The sequence below is a fragment of the Hoplias malabaricus genome, chromosome 12 (assembly GCF_029633855.1).
Source record: "Hoplias malabaricus isolate fHopMal1 chromosome 12, fHopMal1.hap1, whole genome shotgun sequence".
NCBI lineage: Eukaryota > Metazoa > Chordata > Actinopteri > Characiformes > Erythrinidae > Hoplias > Hoplias malabaricus.
This window is the reverse complement of record NC_089811.1, coordinates 2,107,248-2,124,508: the sequence shown is the minus strand read 5'-3', so window position 1 is coordinate 2,124,508 and position 17,261 is coordinate 2,107,248. Positions and strand designations below refer to the sequence as shown.

The 17,261-nt window shown below is 38.5% G+C and overlaps 2 protein-coding genes across 2 annotated transcripts; both read right to left on the bottom strand.

The window, feature by feature from the left end:
• Positions 1-211: 211 nt before the first annotated feature.
• On the bottom strand, positions 212-6,042 carry LOC136710945 (uncharacterized). The gene is made up of 5 exons (XM_066686857.1): positions 5,461-6,042; positions 4,361-5,017; positions 3,572-4,027; positions 3,371-3,475; positions 212-1,264 (listed from the first exon to the last, which is right to left on the bottom strand). Exons 1-5 carry the CDS (start codon positions 5,536-5,538, stop codon positions 212-214), a joined length of 2,349 nt encoding a protein of 782 aa, XP_066542954.1. The 5' UTR covers positions 5,539-6,042.
• Positions 6,043-9,443: 3,401 nt separating this feature from the next.
• On the bottom strand, positions 9,444-15,690 carry LOC136664048 (uridine 5'-monophosphate synthase-like). Its single transcript, XM_066641071.1, has 6 exons — positions 15,563-15,690; positions 13,300-13,548; positions 12,432-12,875; positions 12,149-12,324; positions 10,228-10,342; positions 9,444-9,654 (listed from the first exon to the last, which is right to left on the bottom strand). The coding sequence occupies exons 1-6, from the start codon at positions 15,678-15,680 to the stop codon at positions 9,482-9,484; spliced, it is 1,275 nt and encodes a 424-aa protein (XP_066497168.1). The 5' UTR covers positions 15,681-15,690; the 3' UTR covers positions 9,444-9,481.
• Between the last annotated feature and the right edge of the window lie 1,571 nt (positions 15,691-17,261).

Sequence of the window (17,261 nt, the reverse complement as noted above, 5' to 3'; positions counted from 1 at the left end):
GGAGCTTAACTGAATAAAACTCATTTCATTTAAATTATTGGTACTACCTTAAAATAAGAATACATGTATCTAATATGTATACAGGTAAACTTATTAATGACTTTTAATGCATTAACAACATTTAATAATCATTAATAAACAGATTTTAAATTATGGATAAACCTTTATAAGTGTATTCTTATTCTAAAGTGGCACCAATCTATTAATCATTTTATAGTATGTCCATGGAAAAAAAATCACCAGACAAGATGTTATCAAATTCTGTGCGAAATTCTGGATAGGAGCTATATGTTGAAGGAACTTCGAGTACAGCTCCACAAGTATGAGCTACAGGCCTTCGGCTCAAACCAGATACAGCATTGAAACTTACATCTATCTTCTCTGTGCAAATTACAGATGAACCAGTGCAAAAGCGTAAGAACATCTCTAGTTTACGCTGATCAACATTTCTAATGTAGCGCTGCAAGTAACTGAATGTTGTTTGCTCCTTTTGAGATAGAAACACAGAGGATGTTTGTAACATTTCACAAACTTTTTTGCTTGTTGGCCTTTTGCATGCATACAGATGCATCACACTCTCTTTGTCTGCCAGATTCAGCTGTGCACTGGTAAGACTATGAGAGAAACAGTCCATTATAAATTTTGGCTCTTGAAGAATGGCTTTATGTGCCATTGTTTCAATGGCAATGCGTGTGTTTTCTTTGCAAGGAAGGCTGTGTGACCCCATCCTTGAGAAAAGGTCAAGCAAGTCTTCCTTGTCATCATCTCCAATTCTGCCTTTAAGTGCCTTTTCAACAACTGATAGCTCACTAGCAGACAAATAGTTGAAGAAAGAAGACATAAGGACATCTTCATCCACTGCATCAATTCCAAATATGCAAGCTAAAATGAAAGCCTTTGATAGTCTCACTGGAATTATACCATGATCAATGTAACCCTTTGCCCAGATTCTTCCAAGTGCTTGCCACTGTGCTTCAGAGAAATCAGGTCTCAACCTTGGCACTCGCTCTTCTTCACCCTCACACTGTTCCAGAAATTCTGTCCAGAAAGCAGTGTAAACCTCCCTTGAAACTCCATTGTCATCCAGGGCCCGCTCATTTTTGAACTCCATCTTTAGACCAACTTTCATTATTTTGCTGTCCATGAATATGTCTAAAAGGTCATCCACAACGTTAACCCGACGTATTACAGCATACCGTTTCTCAACCACTGATTCTGCAGGTGCAAAAGACTCCTCTTGTGTGCAAGAAATTTCTATGTTTTGCTGTATAGAAAGATAAGGAAATTCATAAATAAAACTTTAGTGAGACAGCATTACTAATGCCCAAATTTTGTATGTAATTATTCTGACACATACAAGGCACTAATTCTCACCCTGATTCTTCTGGCCAATGCTTTCAACTTTTATTATTATAAATAAATAAAAGCATAACTATATACATTAATGCACAAATAATATCTTGAATCTATTTCTATATTTACATAAATTAACTTCAATTTGAGCTATATCTGTATTCATATTTATTTATTCATACATTTATTTTTGTATTTCCACATTCAACATTTGTTTATTTACTTCACTTTTTCTGCATATGTGTCTTCCTGTATTTCTGTCTGTATGAGGGCCGTCCTAAACTTACTCTAAAGCAGGATTGGTCAGCTTGGCATACTAGTACATGGCTCAGTGGCTCTTCTGTCCTGACAGTATTACTGACAGATTGGGAACACAACAGAGACATGCTGCTCATACAGTGACTGTATAAAACGGGGTAAAAGCTCTCTCCATTCTTTTATCTATACATTCTATCCATGCTTGGCAGAGGCATTGCTAGATTTATGAACGGGGACTAATCTTGCAGGAACACAGACAGCTGAGGGACAGCAGCAATTCTGTCTGTCTCAAACAAATCATCTTAACTATCTGTCTTTATAGTCTTAACTTCAAAAAAAAAAAAAAAAAAAACACATCTAAAGTGTGAATAGAGTTGTTTTGACCTGTTTTAACACAGTCACTGTGCTGCTGCACATCTGTACATATCGTTCATGTCTCTGTTGTGTCCCCAGTCTGTGATATGTGATAATACTGTCCAGACAAAAGAGCCACTGAGCTGTGTACTGCTTTGCCAGGCTGACCAATCCTGCTTTAGGATATTAAACATAGACATAGAAATACAAGAATAAATAAATGTAGAAATAAAGAAAGATTTAAATAAATATAGACATATAGAAATAGCTCAGATTTTACTTCATTGTGTAAATACAGAAATAGATTCAAGACATTTATTAAAGTATCTGATTTTTCTTATAATTTATTTACTTACTAACATGCATACTTATTTATCATGTAACTTTGGTCCACAATCCTGTGGGCAGGTTATTAATTATGCCCATTTTGGACACACAAACAGTTTAGCATTTTATGGTACACCAAGCATATAGACTTCTAAGCAAAATATTGTATTCTCCTAGACCAACAGCGTTTTAATTTTCTAAGTGAAAATAACAAAGTCTACAAGTTAATTTCTTAATTATGACATTCTCTTAATATTTAATTGTGTAGTTCTATTTATTGCCTGAAATTAACTAAGCAGAATAATATATATTTAAAATTTGCCTTTTGCACATATTTCCAATATGTTTCTGTGAAAATGAAAACCTTTGCATTAAACTATGTTAGATACATTTGCTCATTGCGATAGTAAATTATACTAAATTCAAATAATCAACTTATTTTGCCACTTAATCACTGGATTAGGAAAACATTATTTGTATTTACACTTGTAATCCATATTACCAGATCAACTGACCACACAGGAGCACATTATAGTTACAATTACAGACTGTAGTACACCTGTTTCTTAGAATATTTTCTTGTCCCCCTCTCCCCCTGTTCCTCAGCGCTCAGGACCCCCACAGAGCAGGTGTGATGTGGTGGTGGGTCATTCTCAGCGCTGCAGTGACACTGACGTGGTGGTGGTGTGTTAGTGTGTGTTGTGCTGGTGCGAGTGGATCAGACACAGCAGTGCTGCTGAAGGTTTTTGAACCACTCTGTGTCACTGCTGGACTGACAAACTGCAGCAACAAATGAGCTACCGTCTCTGACTTTACATCTATAGAACTACAAAGTGCTCCTGCATGGTCAGTGAAGCTAATAAAATGGACAACGAATGTAGATACAATGTATGTGTTCCTTATGCAGTAATCATTCAGTGTATAAGTTGATGACTACAGTAATATGTGAAAAATAATTTTACAAAATAAAGCCATCAAGTCCATGCTAAGAAGGTTAATGAAGAATTTCAGCTAAAACTTTAAACCAGAATTACCCTTAATCTAAATAAATAAATAACATTGATATTGTATGAGTCACCTGTACATGTTGTAAATCTTCTGCATTAACAGGACCCACTGATGATGGTGATGGAGGGTCATTTTCTGTAGATACCACATCTTGGACTTCATTCCTCTCATCATTCTGTAAAACAAAATTAATTAAACATGTGAATATGATATACAAACTACTGGACCAACCAACCAAAAACAGCGACAGACATTCCTTCATTGTTATTACCTTTGTTATATCCTTGTGGTTATACTCAAAATCCCACTCTATTGTTGATGCAAGCTCATCAACCGTTTCATAATATGGGTGTCCAACTTCTATTTCTGAATCTTCTGGTATCAAAATCAATTGTTGCATTTCATTGTGTGCTTGATTGTTGAATTCAGGCACCTCATATTCTCTAGGAGTGTCCTGGAGTTCATGTGAGGACTGCACTATGCCAGTTTCATTCAGACATTCTTCTGCATGAGACGAAATGTGTATTATATTCTCATCTTGAAAGTCCTGGGTGGAGTGCATGACTGCATAGCTTCTACCTTCATTTGGTGTTGAATGTAGGTAATTTAAAGGCCCTGGGACTTCATCAGCTAAGGTCTCAGAGGGTGCAGCACTGCTATGCTGGTTCTGGCTGACATCAAACATCTTTTGTCTTTTGTGTCTTTGTAGTCCCTGTTCTTTCAAAATCTGTAAAATATTAATTGAATGTTAATTCTCAATATATTCAATAAAATAAATTCATTTCATAACGTGCTGCTGACATGTATTTGCACCATTTACTTTAACTTAAAAACTTAAGACAGATTTTTTAAAATAAAAAATAACAACCAAAATCCATATGAATATTTGTCATACCACCTGATTAAATTATTCCTGAAACAGGTTTTATCAATCCATTTGTTTTGTTGACAATTTATAAAGACACATATTTTCTGGCCATTGTCAATGCATTTCTCCCAGTTTCCTAGTAATTGTTGAGGCAGCAATTCAAAAGCACAGAAACAATAAAACTTCAAATACCTCTTCAGTGAGAGATCTGTGAGGTAAACTCTTTGAAGAAGGCCATTCTGTGTTGTCATCACTGTCTGAAGATGTTTCATGGATCATGACTGAAGAAACTTTTTCTTTTGTGCAGATGTAAAGTCTCAGCATTTTCAGTTTACATTCTTCATAGAGCTGGAAGAGTGTGCTTTCCATAGAGACTTGATTTCTTTTAAAATCACAAATTGTAAATGTAAAGTCCTCTTCTGCTCCTTTAGGTGAGTGGCCATTTTGGAAAAAAAGATTTTTTCCCATTTCCATAATCTGAGCAACTGTTGTATATTTATCAAGCAACATATGCCTTGTTCCACCTCCATTCCTTGTCCTCACTTGATGATAGTCATTTTTGGAAAAGTGAAGCCACCCAATTTCGAGTCTTCTTGAGCTTTTTTGTGCATTCTTATTGTTATGTCTTGACATCCCGTTTTCCAGTGTGGTTGCTATATCTGGCTCGTGTTGTTTTGACCCAGTTCTTCTTGCAAAGATTTTCTGTTTCAGTCTTTCTAAAAGAGTTCCTTTGTCAGCACAAATATCTTTCTGTTTGCAAAAGGAAATAACAGCCAGCCGATCACCGTATGACCTAATATACTTTGCCCTTTCTTCATCTGTCATAATGAGGAGGACAGACCTGTCAATCTACAAATACAAAATACAAACATTACAGATTTGCTTTATATCAGTAGAAATGCAAGTAACACACCTGAATAGACAATCTGGATTACAGATATACAACAGAGAACATTTATATTCTACAAAACAAAGACATATATTTACTACAGTCAAACATTTACAGATATTCTGAATATCTCTGAAATTCCACTTTGACTGTAAAACTCAAATATCAGACCCCAGGGTTTGGTTTAATGCCAAAATCTTCATATCAGCTATAAAATAATTTAAATGAATAATCAATACATAGTGTTGTAAACTTGCTTCTGTCTGTGATTTAACACATGTGGGCTTATGCTGGCACCATACCTTGTGGAGTGCAATTATATTTGATTGGACAGTGACGATATACGTCTGGTTTCATTTGATGAAATCCAAGACAGAATTTCTTAGGAATGTGATGACTGTACCTTGTCCCTTTTCATTTTATCCAGGTCCTCCTCTGACACTCCTCTTGACCTCAGGAAACTTTCAAGGTCCTCCTCCATTTCTAGGTCATAAGATTAAAATCAGAATTATCAGCTTCAGGTTTATTCCATTCCAGTGATTGTTTCTAAGCTCTCGATCAAAGCCTATACAATTCAGACATTTAGCTACATACAAAAGCAAATCAAAATGTAAATGATTGAATCACCTACATGCCCCTGTGCTGATTAATAGACTAGAACATCTATGTTATAGCCCAAGTACAAGATTACATTTACAGATTCGTTGCTAGAACCTACAATTAGACAATACAAGTACAGCTGTGAAATACAGTGTTATCAGTATAATCTGGCAGCATTATATATAGTGCAGCAGCTTAAATGATACTGAAAAGCTAGCAGCTAACCAGTGTAGTACGGAATGTGGACAGAGTCATAATAAGTAACAGAGTTGGATGGATTTGTTAATTGCTATGAAATGAGGATGAGAGAATTTAAAGTGCAAGCGCATGGACAAAGGTTATGTGAACAGTACAGAGATACAGACAATAAACAATGTTTCTAAACAGTGGGAGTGAATGGAGAGTGAACACCTAAATAAATGTTTAGCTATTGGTAGTGTATTGGAGTAATGTGTGTATGTGTGTAAAAGTCTTTTCTGGCAGACAATTGTATCCCGTTTTTACAACTCCCAAATTGTATTCCGTTTTTACAACTCCCAAAGAAAAACAGAATTCCCAGATAAAACGAAACGCATGGTGTAGGGACCGGCTCGCTAGCTCCACAACCGTGTCTGGAGCCGGCGCGATGAGCCACGTCTCTGTAACAATCAGTCCGCAACGTGTCCTGAGATCTCTGTGTTGAGCCACTGCCTTACACCCTCCATCTTGTTACTGAATCACCGTATTTTTGTGAGACTTTGCTTGGTAAAGGCTTTTTATTAAGATTCTTAGCTTGAACCCTGCCCCAGTGCGCCGTCCACATTTTTTCTTTCTTTCACGAAGCCGCCTATGTCTCATACACCTGTTACTATGGTGATACTTGGAGCTTCGGCGTTCTGACTAGCACTTTCAGGATGAACGTATATAAACTTGTTGTTCACAACTTCCTCTGATGTTAGGCAGTTCCTTACAGATGTATGAACGAGTCGCACTGGCAATTTATTTAGCTTAACTAACTGTGTTTGTAGAGATAAATAAATACATATATAATATCTGTTTCAATTGGCTGGATTTACCTGGAAACTGCAGTGTCCTGATGTGTTGAATGAGCCCCAAAGACAATTGTGTATAATTTGCGAGGGAACGCAAAACGATTTGCGAGGGAACGCAATTATGTTTGCGAGGGAACGCAAAACGATTTGCGAGGGAACGCAATTATGTTTGCGAGGGAACGCAAAACGATTTGCGAGGGAACGCAATTGAGTTTGCGAGGGAACGCAAAACGATTTGCGAGGGAACGCAATTATGTTTGCGAGGGAACGCAAACATTTGCGAGGTAACGCAAAATCAATAGTGTTTTTTTTATTTTTACCCCAGTCCCTTTAGGGGCTCCGTAGAATACAACTAGAGAAGTTACTAAAAGACAACTGATTTATAAAAGACGTGATTTAGGAGGCTTAGGTGCTATTGATTTCTCTATTAAAACAAAAATTTCCTTTTGCAAAATTATTCAAAATGGATTTCAACGACAAGTAGAGTGGATAGGAGATTTGACAAATTGGAAATCTAAAGAAGGTAAAGCTAGAGGGTCTATTCCATATTATAAATTAATCTTTTCAGATTTTATACATAAATACAATGATTTGAACATTGATTGGATAAATGCTTCAAATAAAAGCATATATAAAATAGTGAGTGATAAAATTTATGGACAGAATTTTGAATTTAGAGAACTAAATAAAGAGGAAAATAAAATATGTCTAAAAAATATGCTTAACAAAAATATATCTGAGACTATTAGAGATACAACCAGGTTAATAGCAGTAAGGAGGTTACCAGTCAGACTTTTAGTAAAATGGAGTTGTTTTATTAAAACTATAAAGTGTCCAATGCCATTATGTCAAGAGGAAGAATCTCTGGATCACTTTTTATTAGAATGCTATAGGTCTAAAGAAGTGTGGGAAAAAGTAAAGGATATAGGTTTAAATTTTGATGTAAATATTAAAAGTATCTATTATGGCATTTTTGATTGTAATATTGATGAATATAAATGTCATTTTATGTGGTATATTATATGTTTGGTAAAGTCTAAGTTGTGGAAAACACGATGTAAAATGACAATAGAACAGTCTTTTGTCTCTAGTGATGCGGTTGTGAAGAGTATTAGGACTGAATTAAAAAAACAAAAGACTCTTAATATACTTTTTAAAGACTCTATTCTTTGGGACACTCTAAATATATGAGACTGTGCTCGTTTGTATGTGTAATTAAATGTTTGGATGTATGAGTATATAATTTATGTAAGCTGGAATTTTGGAAGGACTGTACATATATTTGTATTAATTAATAAAGTTTATTAATAAAAAAAAAAAAAAGGAAAAAAGAATTTCGTCTCTACGCCACACGGGGCAGGAGATATAGGGAGATATAGCGCCACCTTCAGGCTGATCGGGCTGATTCTTTGCGCCTGAGTAGCGGGAGGGTTTACTACCAGTTGATCAAACGACAAGTCTGTAGGACCTACGGTTTGGGATGCCCCTCGCGTTTCATCGGAGAAAAAGAAGAAAAAAACAAAAATAAAAGAAGAAAAAACGGAACAAAAACTGGGACTTTTTAAAAATTATTTCCGTGTTAAAATCAAATAAACAAAAGTGAGGAACCCAGAGGTAATTATACGCCCTGTGTTTGTAAGCGATACCCTGCTCCGTTCAGTACGATTACTCACGTAGAGGCTCCGGCTGCGTCCCAAATAGCGGTATACACCACATAGCACTTCAGATAATTAGATCACTACACGCAGACTAGAAGGTACACTACTTCGACGCGGAGACGTGAAGCACATAGCCAAATACACGTTGTTTTTAAACCTGTCTCCAGAGAGCATTATTTTATGACTTAAAATGTGCACTACCTAGGGTACTGGGAGATAAGTTAACTTCGATTTCTGTGACCTGCAAACACCACCAGAGCTCTGACATCTCTCAGAACTTTACACATTTTCAGACACTATTTAAACAGCAGATGGAGATTATAAGTCTTTAAGAGACGTGAACATTATATTTTCACCTTCAATTCTCTTTAAACTGGAACTAAATAAGTGTTTAAATGAAATAAACAGTTCTGATGATGAACAGATCACAGCGAACACAGCTCTAGATTTTCTGATCATGAAACACACACATTGACTTCAGCCCCCGAGCCGACCTGTGACAGGTTCTGATATTAACCCAGTGCTGAACACCCTCTCTGGCCATGTACTAGTCACAGAGGGTATCTCTTCTTCTCTCTTCTTTCTCTCTCTCTGCAGACCCAACTGCATCTGGGTTTTTTTTTAAAGTCACTCAGTAGTGCACAGAAATCTGTTAGTGACCAATGTAAATGTGCTTTATCAACAACACCCAAAAAGATGTAGCTCAATTAACAAATCTCAAAGTAAAAAGTAAAAAATTAGTAACAAATCTGCTTTACTGACTGCGATTTATCAAGTCACACTGATCACATTACTTGCTTTGTCAGAATCCACAAATCTAAAAGGACCTTAATGTCCAGACAGCATTAAAGGTGTTAACAAACATCTGCTCAGTGCCAAAGACGGTGGAACGGAACATCTTTATCTTGTTCACTGCATTTTGAAAACATCCCACCATAAGATTAGAAACGGATTCATAAAAATGTTTAATCAAAAGTTATTTAATTTTCTCAATCCATTTATGAACTCATAAGGAAATACTCATTTATATTAATTTACAAAACAGAGTTAAAAAAAGCAAATGTCATAAAAAAATATAGACAAAAAAATCTGATAATAAAATTTATTTTTTTTTAAATTATTTTTTTCTAATATTTTAAGTCCATTCAAAGCGTTTGAGATAGGCCTCCCAGCCCGCTCTCCTGTACTCCTGTGCTGCCTTCACTCTGTCCTCACTCTTTAAGATCCCACGGCCCACGATGATGATGTCTGAGCGTCTAGAACAAATGACATCATCTGGTGTAATGTACTGCTGCCCCAGACCATCACCTGGAGGAGAAACCAACAGGAAAGTCAGCAAATACAACACCACTTCTGCATTAACTGGGGAACGCATTGTGGTGCATGAACCTGAATGTCCAAATGATCAGTAGAGTGTCAGTACAAGGTGAGAGTTTCTGATAAAGTGGCCAGTGAGTGTCAGTAGAAGGGGGGTGTTTCTGATAAAGTGGCCAGTGAGTGTCAGTAGAAGGGGGGTGTTTCTGATAAAGTGGCCAGTGAGTGTCAGTAGAAGGGGGGTGTTTCTGATAAAGTGGCCAGTGAGTGTCAGTAGAAGGGGGGTGTTTCTGATAAAGTGGCCAGTGAGTGTCAGTAGAAGGGTGGGGTGTTTCTGATAAAGTGGCCAGTGAGTGTCAGTAGAAGGGGGGTGTTTCTGATAAAGTGGCCAGTGACTGGAAGTACAAGGTCAGGGGTCTAAATGGTGACCAGTGAGTTTCATCCTAAAGATTATTCCAGAGCTACAGCGCCATCTGGGGGTTCATAAACGAGCTGCAAATTCCAGTTCTTGTGCAAACAGGAGCTCAAAGAGATGGATGGTCAGTGAGAGATGGGATGGTCACGTACCTCCGCTCTGTAACTGCACCCCTGGAGTCATGTGGATGTGCTCTGGTTTACAGCTGACCTTGGACTGGCTGATAAACCCGAACACAAATTTCGGGAAATCATCTGCCATCTTCACCTGGGAAAGAAACGGAACAGCATCATCAGGTTCAGGTTCAGAAACGGAATCATCTCAAACCACACAACAGAAACAAACAAGACTTCACAGCTGAAAACGTCCAAAAAAAATAAAATACAATGTCAGTGCATCATTGGTGTCATGTCTTTTTAATGTCTCTGAACTGCTCCACATCTGTCTCACACCTGCACTCACATCTGGATTCTGTGGCTGATGATAATCTGACCCACCTTAAAAGGTACATATTGTACCACTGTATCCACAAGTGAACATAGTTCTGTTCTTGGCAAAACAGGGCTTTTTGTTATAAACCACAATCTTCCAAAAGTTAATACATTTCGGGCCTGATTCATGAAACCTTCGTAAAAAAACAATAGTAAACTACGTGAATTGTACGAAGAAGTGGACATTCCCAAAGAATTGGTGCCAGATTCATGAACACTACGTAAACAGCAGATATTTTTAGTAGAACGTGTGTATGTTAGTGAATACCCAACGTTCGCAAATTGGGAGGATGTGCACATTTCTTTGTCGTTAGATTGAGGAGCCGCTGAGAAAAGCCTTACTCTCCACAGAATTTTATTTACTGTCAAATCTGCACTTTTTAGTTTCTTTCTATGTATATTTTTGCTCATTTATGGGGAAAGTAGCAAGACATTTGTCAGATTAAGATTAGTTATAGTACTGTGTAAAATGTTTAGTTTGAGAACATTACGTTTAAGAAGCCATTATCTGAGCAGTAAGAGAATATTTGCTCAAATAAAAATAAAAATAAAACATTATTAGTGATATTCTGTGTTTCAATGTATGGTTTAACCCTCAGCTTCTCTCCGTGTGGCAGTGCAGTTTAATTTGAGGTTATCATTTTGTTAAATAAACTAAAATATTTGCAGACCCCTGCACATTCACTTAAGCTTGTCCCGCAGCTGCACGGAAGGTAAAGGTGTTTTATTCTTGACACAAGCTCCTTCTATGAGTTTTCCCTCATCTGACTCTCTGTGGAGTCTCTCATAGAGGGATAACTGCCTGTGGATTTGCTCCTGATTTACAAGAGTTCCTTTAAATGTGTTTGTTTTGATGAAGCATGTTATAAAACATCGGTGGTGCACGACCACACAACACTGCGATTGTAACATTTTACCGCGTCAAATATAACATTAGTTTAAAATCCCTGGGATGACGCTTGGATGATTGGAACAGCACAGGGTTGTAAAATGTTGCATTGTTGGATCTCGATAGTGAACTGACCAGAGACATCACTCAGATAATAAACTATAAACCTGTGTCATCTCCAAAGACGTTGAAGTTCTGTTAAATCCAGCAGCAGCGCAACACCAGCCAATTACACGGTTTACAGACTTCAAACTCGTTTATATTACAATGATCCACATTAAGTAACTGTCTGACTGCACGAGTAACAAAATAATTCAGCGAACAATAGCCCTTTAGCTACTGGAAGTCGCTCTGAATGAAAGGCCGTGTTCGGAAGAGGACTGTTTTGTGAAATTTCATTTGATTATTAATTAATTTATTGTTTATTTATTTAGTTTGTGCATTTTTATTAACCTTTATTTAAAGTTCAGTCATGTAGCATGATACTTTCAGCATCTTTCCGACAATTACGCACACTGTGTTTTCAGGAGCAAGTGTAAATTTAGTTTGTTCCTACGAACATTTACAAAAAAAGTGATTCACCGACGAGTTACGTGCAAATTCGCTCTGCTCACGTTTCATGAATAAGGTCCAATGAATCCCTCAGTTCCATAGAGCTCTCTCTTTGGTTAAATATTAAATGTAGAGTCTCACCACAGACTGCGTGTACTCTGTCGTGGCCAGACTGCCCTGAGAGCTCATCTCAGCGATGAGGAGACAGCCGTGGCCGAGGGGCTGACCCACAGCTTGTAACCCCTTCACCACACCTGGACCTGGCACAGCGTGGGCATTCACCATGTGACACCAGGACGAGATCTTATACAAACCTCCTGAAAAAAAGAGAAACACACATGTTTTGTCACAGTAAATTAAGCTGGAGCCACACATCAAGCAGCAGTTAAAATTAAACGTAACAAGCTCTTCTCTCCACACAAACCTTCGTACTGGAGTTTGACAGTGTTCCCGATGTCTGCAAACTTGCGATCCTCGAAAATGAGGAAATCATGTTTCTGTGCGAGCTTCAGCAGCCTGCTTCCCGTCTCCGGGCTGAAGTCCTCAAGGATGTCCACGTGGGTTTTCAGTACGCAGATGTAAGGGCCGAGAGTGTCGGCCAGCTCCAACAGCTCTTTGGATTGGGTCACGTCTGCGGACAGGCACAGATTACTCTTCTTCTCATCCATGAGGCGCAGCAGCTTAGAGGCCATTGGACTGACCCCAGGGAGAGTGGCTCGTTCCCTGTAACTCAGCTCTTTACACACCCTCTTCTCCTTCACCTCTGGGGAGATGCTCCTTCCTCGTTTCGAGGCCCTTCTGCTGGTCCCTGGAGGTTTAGTGAAGGTCTGGTTCCCCTCAATAAAAGTCTTCACTCTCGTGCGTGTGGCTGCAACAGGCAACATTTATTCACACTTTAATAAGAACTTCACAACAGAATCAGTTTATATTTACTATTACTTCTACAAAATAACATTCAACCATAACTTGTTCATTAATAAATAACTAGTGAATATATAACTCAACTTGAAAAAACTGAAAGTAGACACTGACTACGAGTTTGTATTTAATTAATATTTAATAGACAATGAACAATAATTTTTTTAATTTCTTATTTTGCAATTGATTGTAAATCCTGAAAATGTACTGCACTTAATCAATAACTGATATTTGTTCATGAATTATTGATAACAGACACTGAATAACTGAAATTAAGATATTTAAAAATAGAAAACCCATCATAAACAAACAATATCAGATACTGTGCTAACATTAGCACTGAGTGTGGTAATTAGAACGGAAGAGAAACTGACCTGGGTCGATGCGTCCGGCGTCCAGCAGTACATCCAGCAGGGTGGAGATGTTAAAGACCGGGTGGAGGGTGATCCCCTCGGACTCGAGCATGTCTCGTCCTCCCTGCTCTCGGTCCAGCAGCACCACGGCGTCCTTCACCTTTAACCCCTCCTCCTCCAGCAGCCGAGCCGTCTCCAGCACACTGCTGCCACTCGTCACCACGTCCTTAACAATCAGACACACGTCGCTCCTCACCATCCGCTTCGTCCCTGAGAGGACAGAGAAGTCTCAGATCAAATAAACCAGCATTTCACTCAGAACCAAAGGTATACATTTGTCCTCAATCAAAACTATGTGGTGCCTCACATCAGAGGGGTTTACGCTTGAACTATGACGCTTGCTTGAAGAGTTTAATTTGGAGCCGTTGCCTATTGGTTAGAGAAGAGGGCTTAGGGCTGAAAGGTTGTTGGTTTTATTCCCATGAATAACAGGAAAATTGGGGACGGTGGAAGTGAAGGAACAGCACTGTCCTCCTCCCTTAATCCATGGCTGAGTGGCCCTTGAGCAAGGTACTGAACCCACAACTGTGTCCCAGGCCTGGGGATGGCTGCCCGCCACTCTGGGTGTGTGTTAACAACTTCTAGTGCACTTGTGTGTGTGTGTGTACGCGCGCTCACTACCGCAGATGGGTTAAATGTGGAAGACATTTTCTGTATGTTGTACAATGACAAATAATTGCACATTATAATTTTCATTAATGTATCGTTTGTCAACTACACAATTGGGGCGGCACGGTGGTGCAGCAGGTAGGTGTCGCAGTCACACAGCTCCAGGGTCCTAGAGGTTGTGGGTTCAATTCCCGCTCCGGGTGACTGTCTGTGAGGAGTGTGGTGTGACCGTATGTGTGAGTGTGTGAGTGAATGTGTGTTGCCCTGTGAAGGACTGGCGCCCCCTCCAGGGTGTATTCCCGCCTTGTGCCCAATGATTCCAGGTAGACTCTGGACCCACCGCGACCCTGAACTGGATAAGGGTTACAGATAATGAATGAATGAATGATGAACTACCCAATTATTATTAATCTTCGTTTAATTATGCATTATGTCAGGACATCATGTTCTTTTACTTCACTTCCATCTTAAATTGTGAAGCAAATACATTTTGGCACCTGATGCTACTGCAACATTTAAAGTGAAATTGAATGTTTTAAACAAAAAAATCTGTCAAATATGCATCTGAATTCAGCTCCCATCACAGTCCCAGGAGTGTATGATAAAATACTCTGATATCACTGCAGACTGGCAGAGCTGCTTACTAGCCTTGGCTCAATAAAGGATTTTTTATAGAAAACTGTGATAAATTTCAACCAATGAAGATAACATTTTTTTAAATTACTGTAATCTGTGATAGTCAATATTAAAAATGAAGACACACAACAGTAAAGAAATATATAACAGTAATTTAGCAGTCATCAACCAGTCTATTGCTCGGTGCACGTTGGTTGATTGCCCCTCATTTAAATAATAAGCCTTTTCCCACATAAAAATAATTAACCCCTAATATCAGTCCACACTCACTGGTGACTATGTGGAAGTCTGACCCCATGACTTTAGACACAGGAGCAGATAAACTTCCTGTTGTAGGAAACACAGGGTGTTAGTCCTGCATGTGTCAAAAACAGACTCAAAGCATATCTTTGCTTTTTACATAAGCTTTTACCACTGCTGTGCTGCACGCGGCCGGTGTGAAAATCTATGCTGATTAATATAGAGGTGTATAGCAGCGTGGTAAACATGTCTGTTGTGCCGATAAATTCCATAGGCTGCAACAAAAATGCTCACTTGCCTTTCACAAATGAAAGGCCTTGTAATGCACACATGGGGTACTTGACTTATAACACAATATATTATCGGTTCTCACAATAAGTCTGGAGAACTTTCTGGAAATTCACATTACTGCCCAATCCTTCTACTTAAAGAGCACAGATCATAACCTGGGAATGAAGCACTGTTCTTTTCTTTGTGTTCTGATGTTTTCTGTTTCTCGTTTCCCAACATGTTGCTTTAACCAGGCTGTTTCCATGTCCCAAACACCTCAAAGTGTCGCACTGCCACAGATCAGATATGGATCAGATGTCAATACCACATATGAATGTGGAACAAATCTGATTTTAAAATGTCAGATTCAATGTGATTTGTGCTGTTCACACAGTGCCCACCCAGAGAGCAGAGTAGAGTGCCTCATTGTCTCGCACTGTAGAAGTAGAGTTAAGAGATGAATGATTACCATTGTCCTTGGTATTTCCAGTGCAGGTGAGTACGGGGTGGTGTTGGTTGGTGGTGTATGGGTCGCTCCACACATGTTTGGACTTCTCTGCAGCATCTACAGCATGTTTATTCAGCATTTCGTTCACCTGAGTGGAACAGGGTGAGAGTGTGTGTTAAGACACAGTAAATGATTTCATCATGAAACAATATATATGAATCTCTGGAGCACTTGCACACGAGCTTAACGTCACCCTTGCCCAATGCCAAGTGTCAGCTAGAGGAGTATCCATGGGTTACAGTCAGATTTTGTTTTCTTTTTTTGCTATGGGCACCATATTGGGGAAATCTCTAGTTTCAGAGCGCAGTACAAATGTAAACAGATGGGAAAGACAGATACATTTATCTCATACATGTGGAGAGTCTCACAACACTTAGAAGACCATTACTTTTTTTTTTGTCCGTGAGGTAAAGGATCCCACAGTGTTGCATAAGTAGAAAAAGACAATTATACAATTAGCCACATTATCATTTTCTTTACAGAATCTAAAGAAAAACTGGTAGAACTCCAGACTCGAATGCGTTTCTCTGGTCTTCTGTCTGAATCTGAGTGAACTATTCACACACAGATCATATGCAATATCAGTAATTGTCTAATTTCTCTCCTGTGTTGTTTTAGTGTATAAGAGACTACAGACACAAGCCACATATTGCTTTGTCTCAGTCTTTTCCTCATTTAATCTGATATTACTGGTAATCCTAAAGTTTAATATATAATATAATAGTGATCAGTGAGAGTGGTTTCCACAATATTGTGCACAACCTTAGGCCGAATCCCAACATCTCACTACACCCTGTGTATGGAAAAGTAAAGGTCATAAAATATTATATATTATATATTCTGCACTCATAGTGCACTATATGTTTAAACTATTGTTTAGTGAGCTATAAGGTTCACATATCCAGGTCGAATTTGTTTCTCATTACTGTCTGGGTGCAGTATTACTAGTTTTGTCATCTGTGATGTGCACAAAGTGTAGGAAGCATGGTTCAACATCAACAACCCAATCTTCTCTACTCACTGACAGACCAACAGAGCAGTGTTTACAAACGTGAGGGGGATAAATGAATGGGTCACAGATCCATTCTTATATTTCTTCAATTATAACATCTAAGTGAGGACAAAAAGTGTATATGTAACGTACATGTGAATGTAATAATAAAACAATTTAAACATCACTTTAAATACGACCTAATAAATATCAAAACACAAATCTACAATAGAAGAAACGGAGAAGTTCCCTGAAGAAGAGGAACGAGGTACAACACAAGCTTTATGGGATATTATGCCTCTTCCATATCTGGCTAAGACACCTCTAATCACGCCTGCAAGGCAGATGACGCACAGTGACGAGGGTAGGTGGGCCCGCCCCTCACCTATAACCTCTGGACACTAGCGTATCTCTTCAGTTCTTATGCTCTTCACCTCGCTAAGAACACCTTACACTTCTCTGCTAATCTAGCTAGCTAGTTAGCTCTTTTCCTTGGCAAAGATACTACAAATAGCTTACTGTTCCAATAGGAAAGAACGGCAACAACCTTACGTTGGTGAGTCGTCTTTCCGCAGAGCGCTGTTTTGGAACGTCTTTTGCCTTCTTCTCTTGAGCTCGCTTTGCCTAGTCTCGGTGCTAGCCCGTTTAGTTTTGCTAACGGCTATCTAA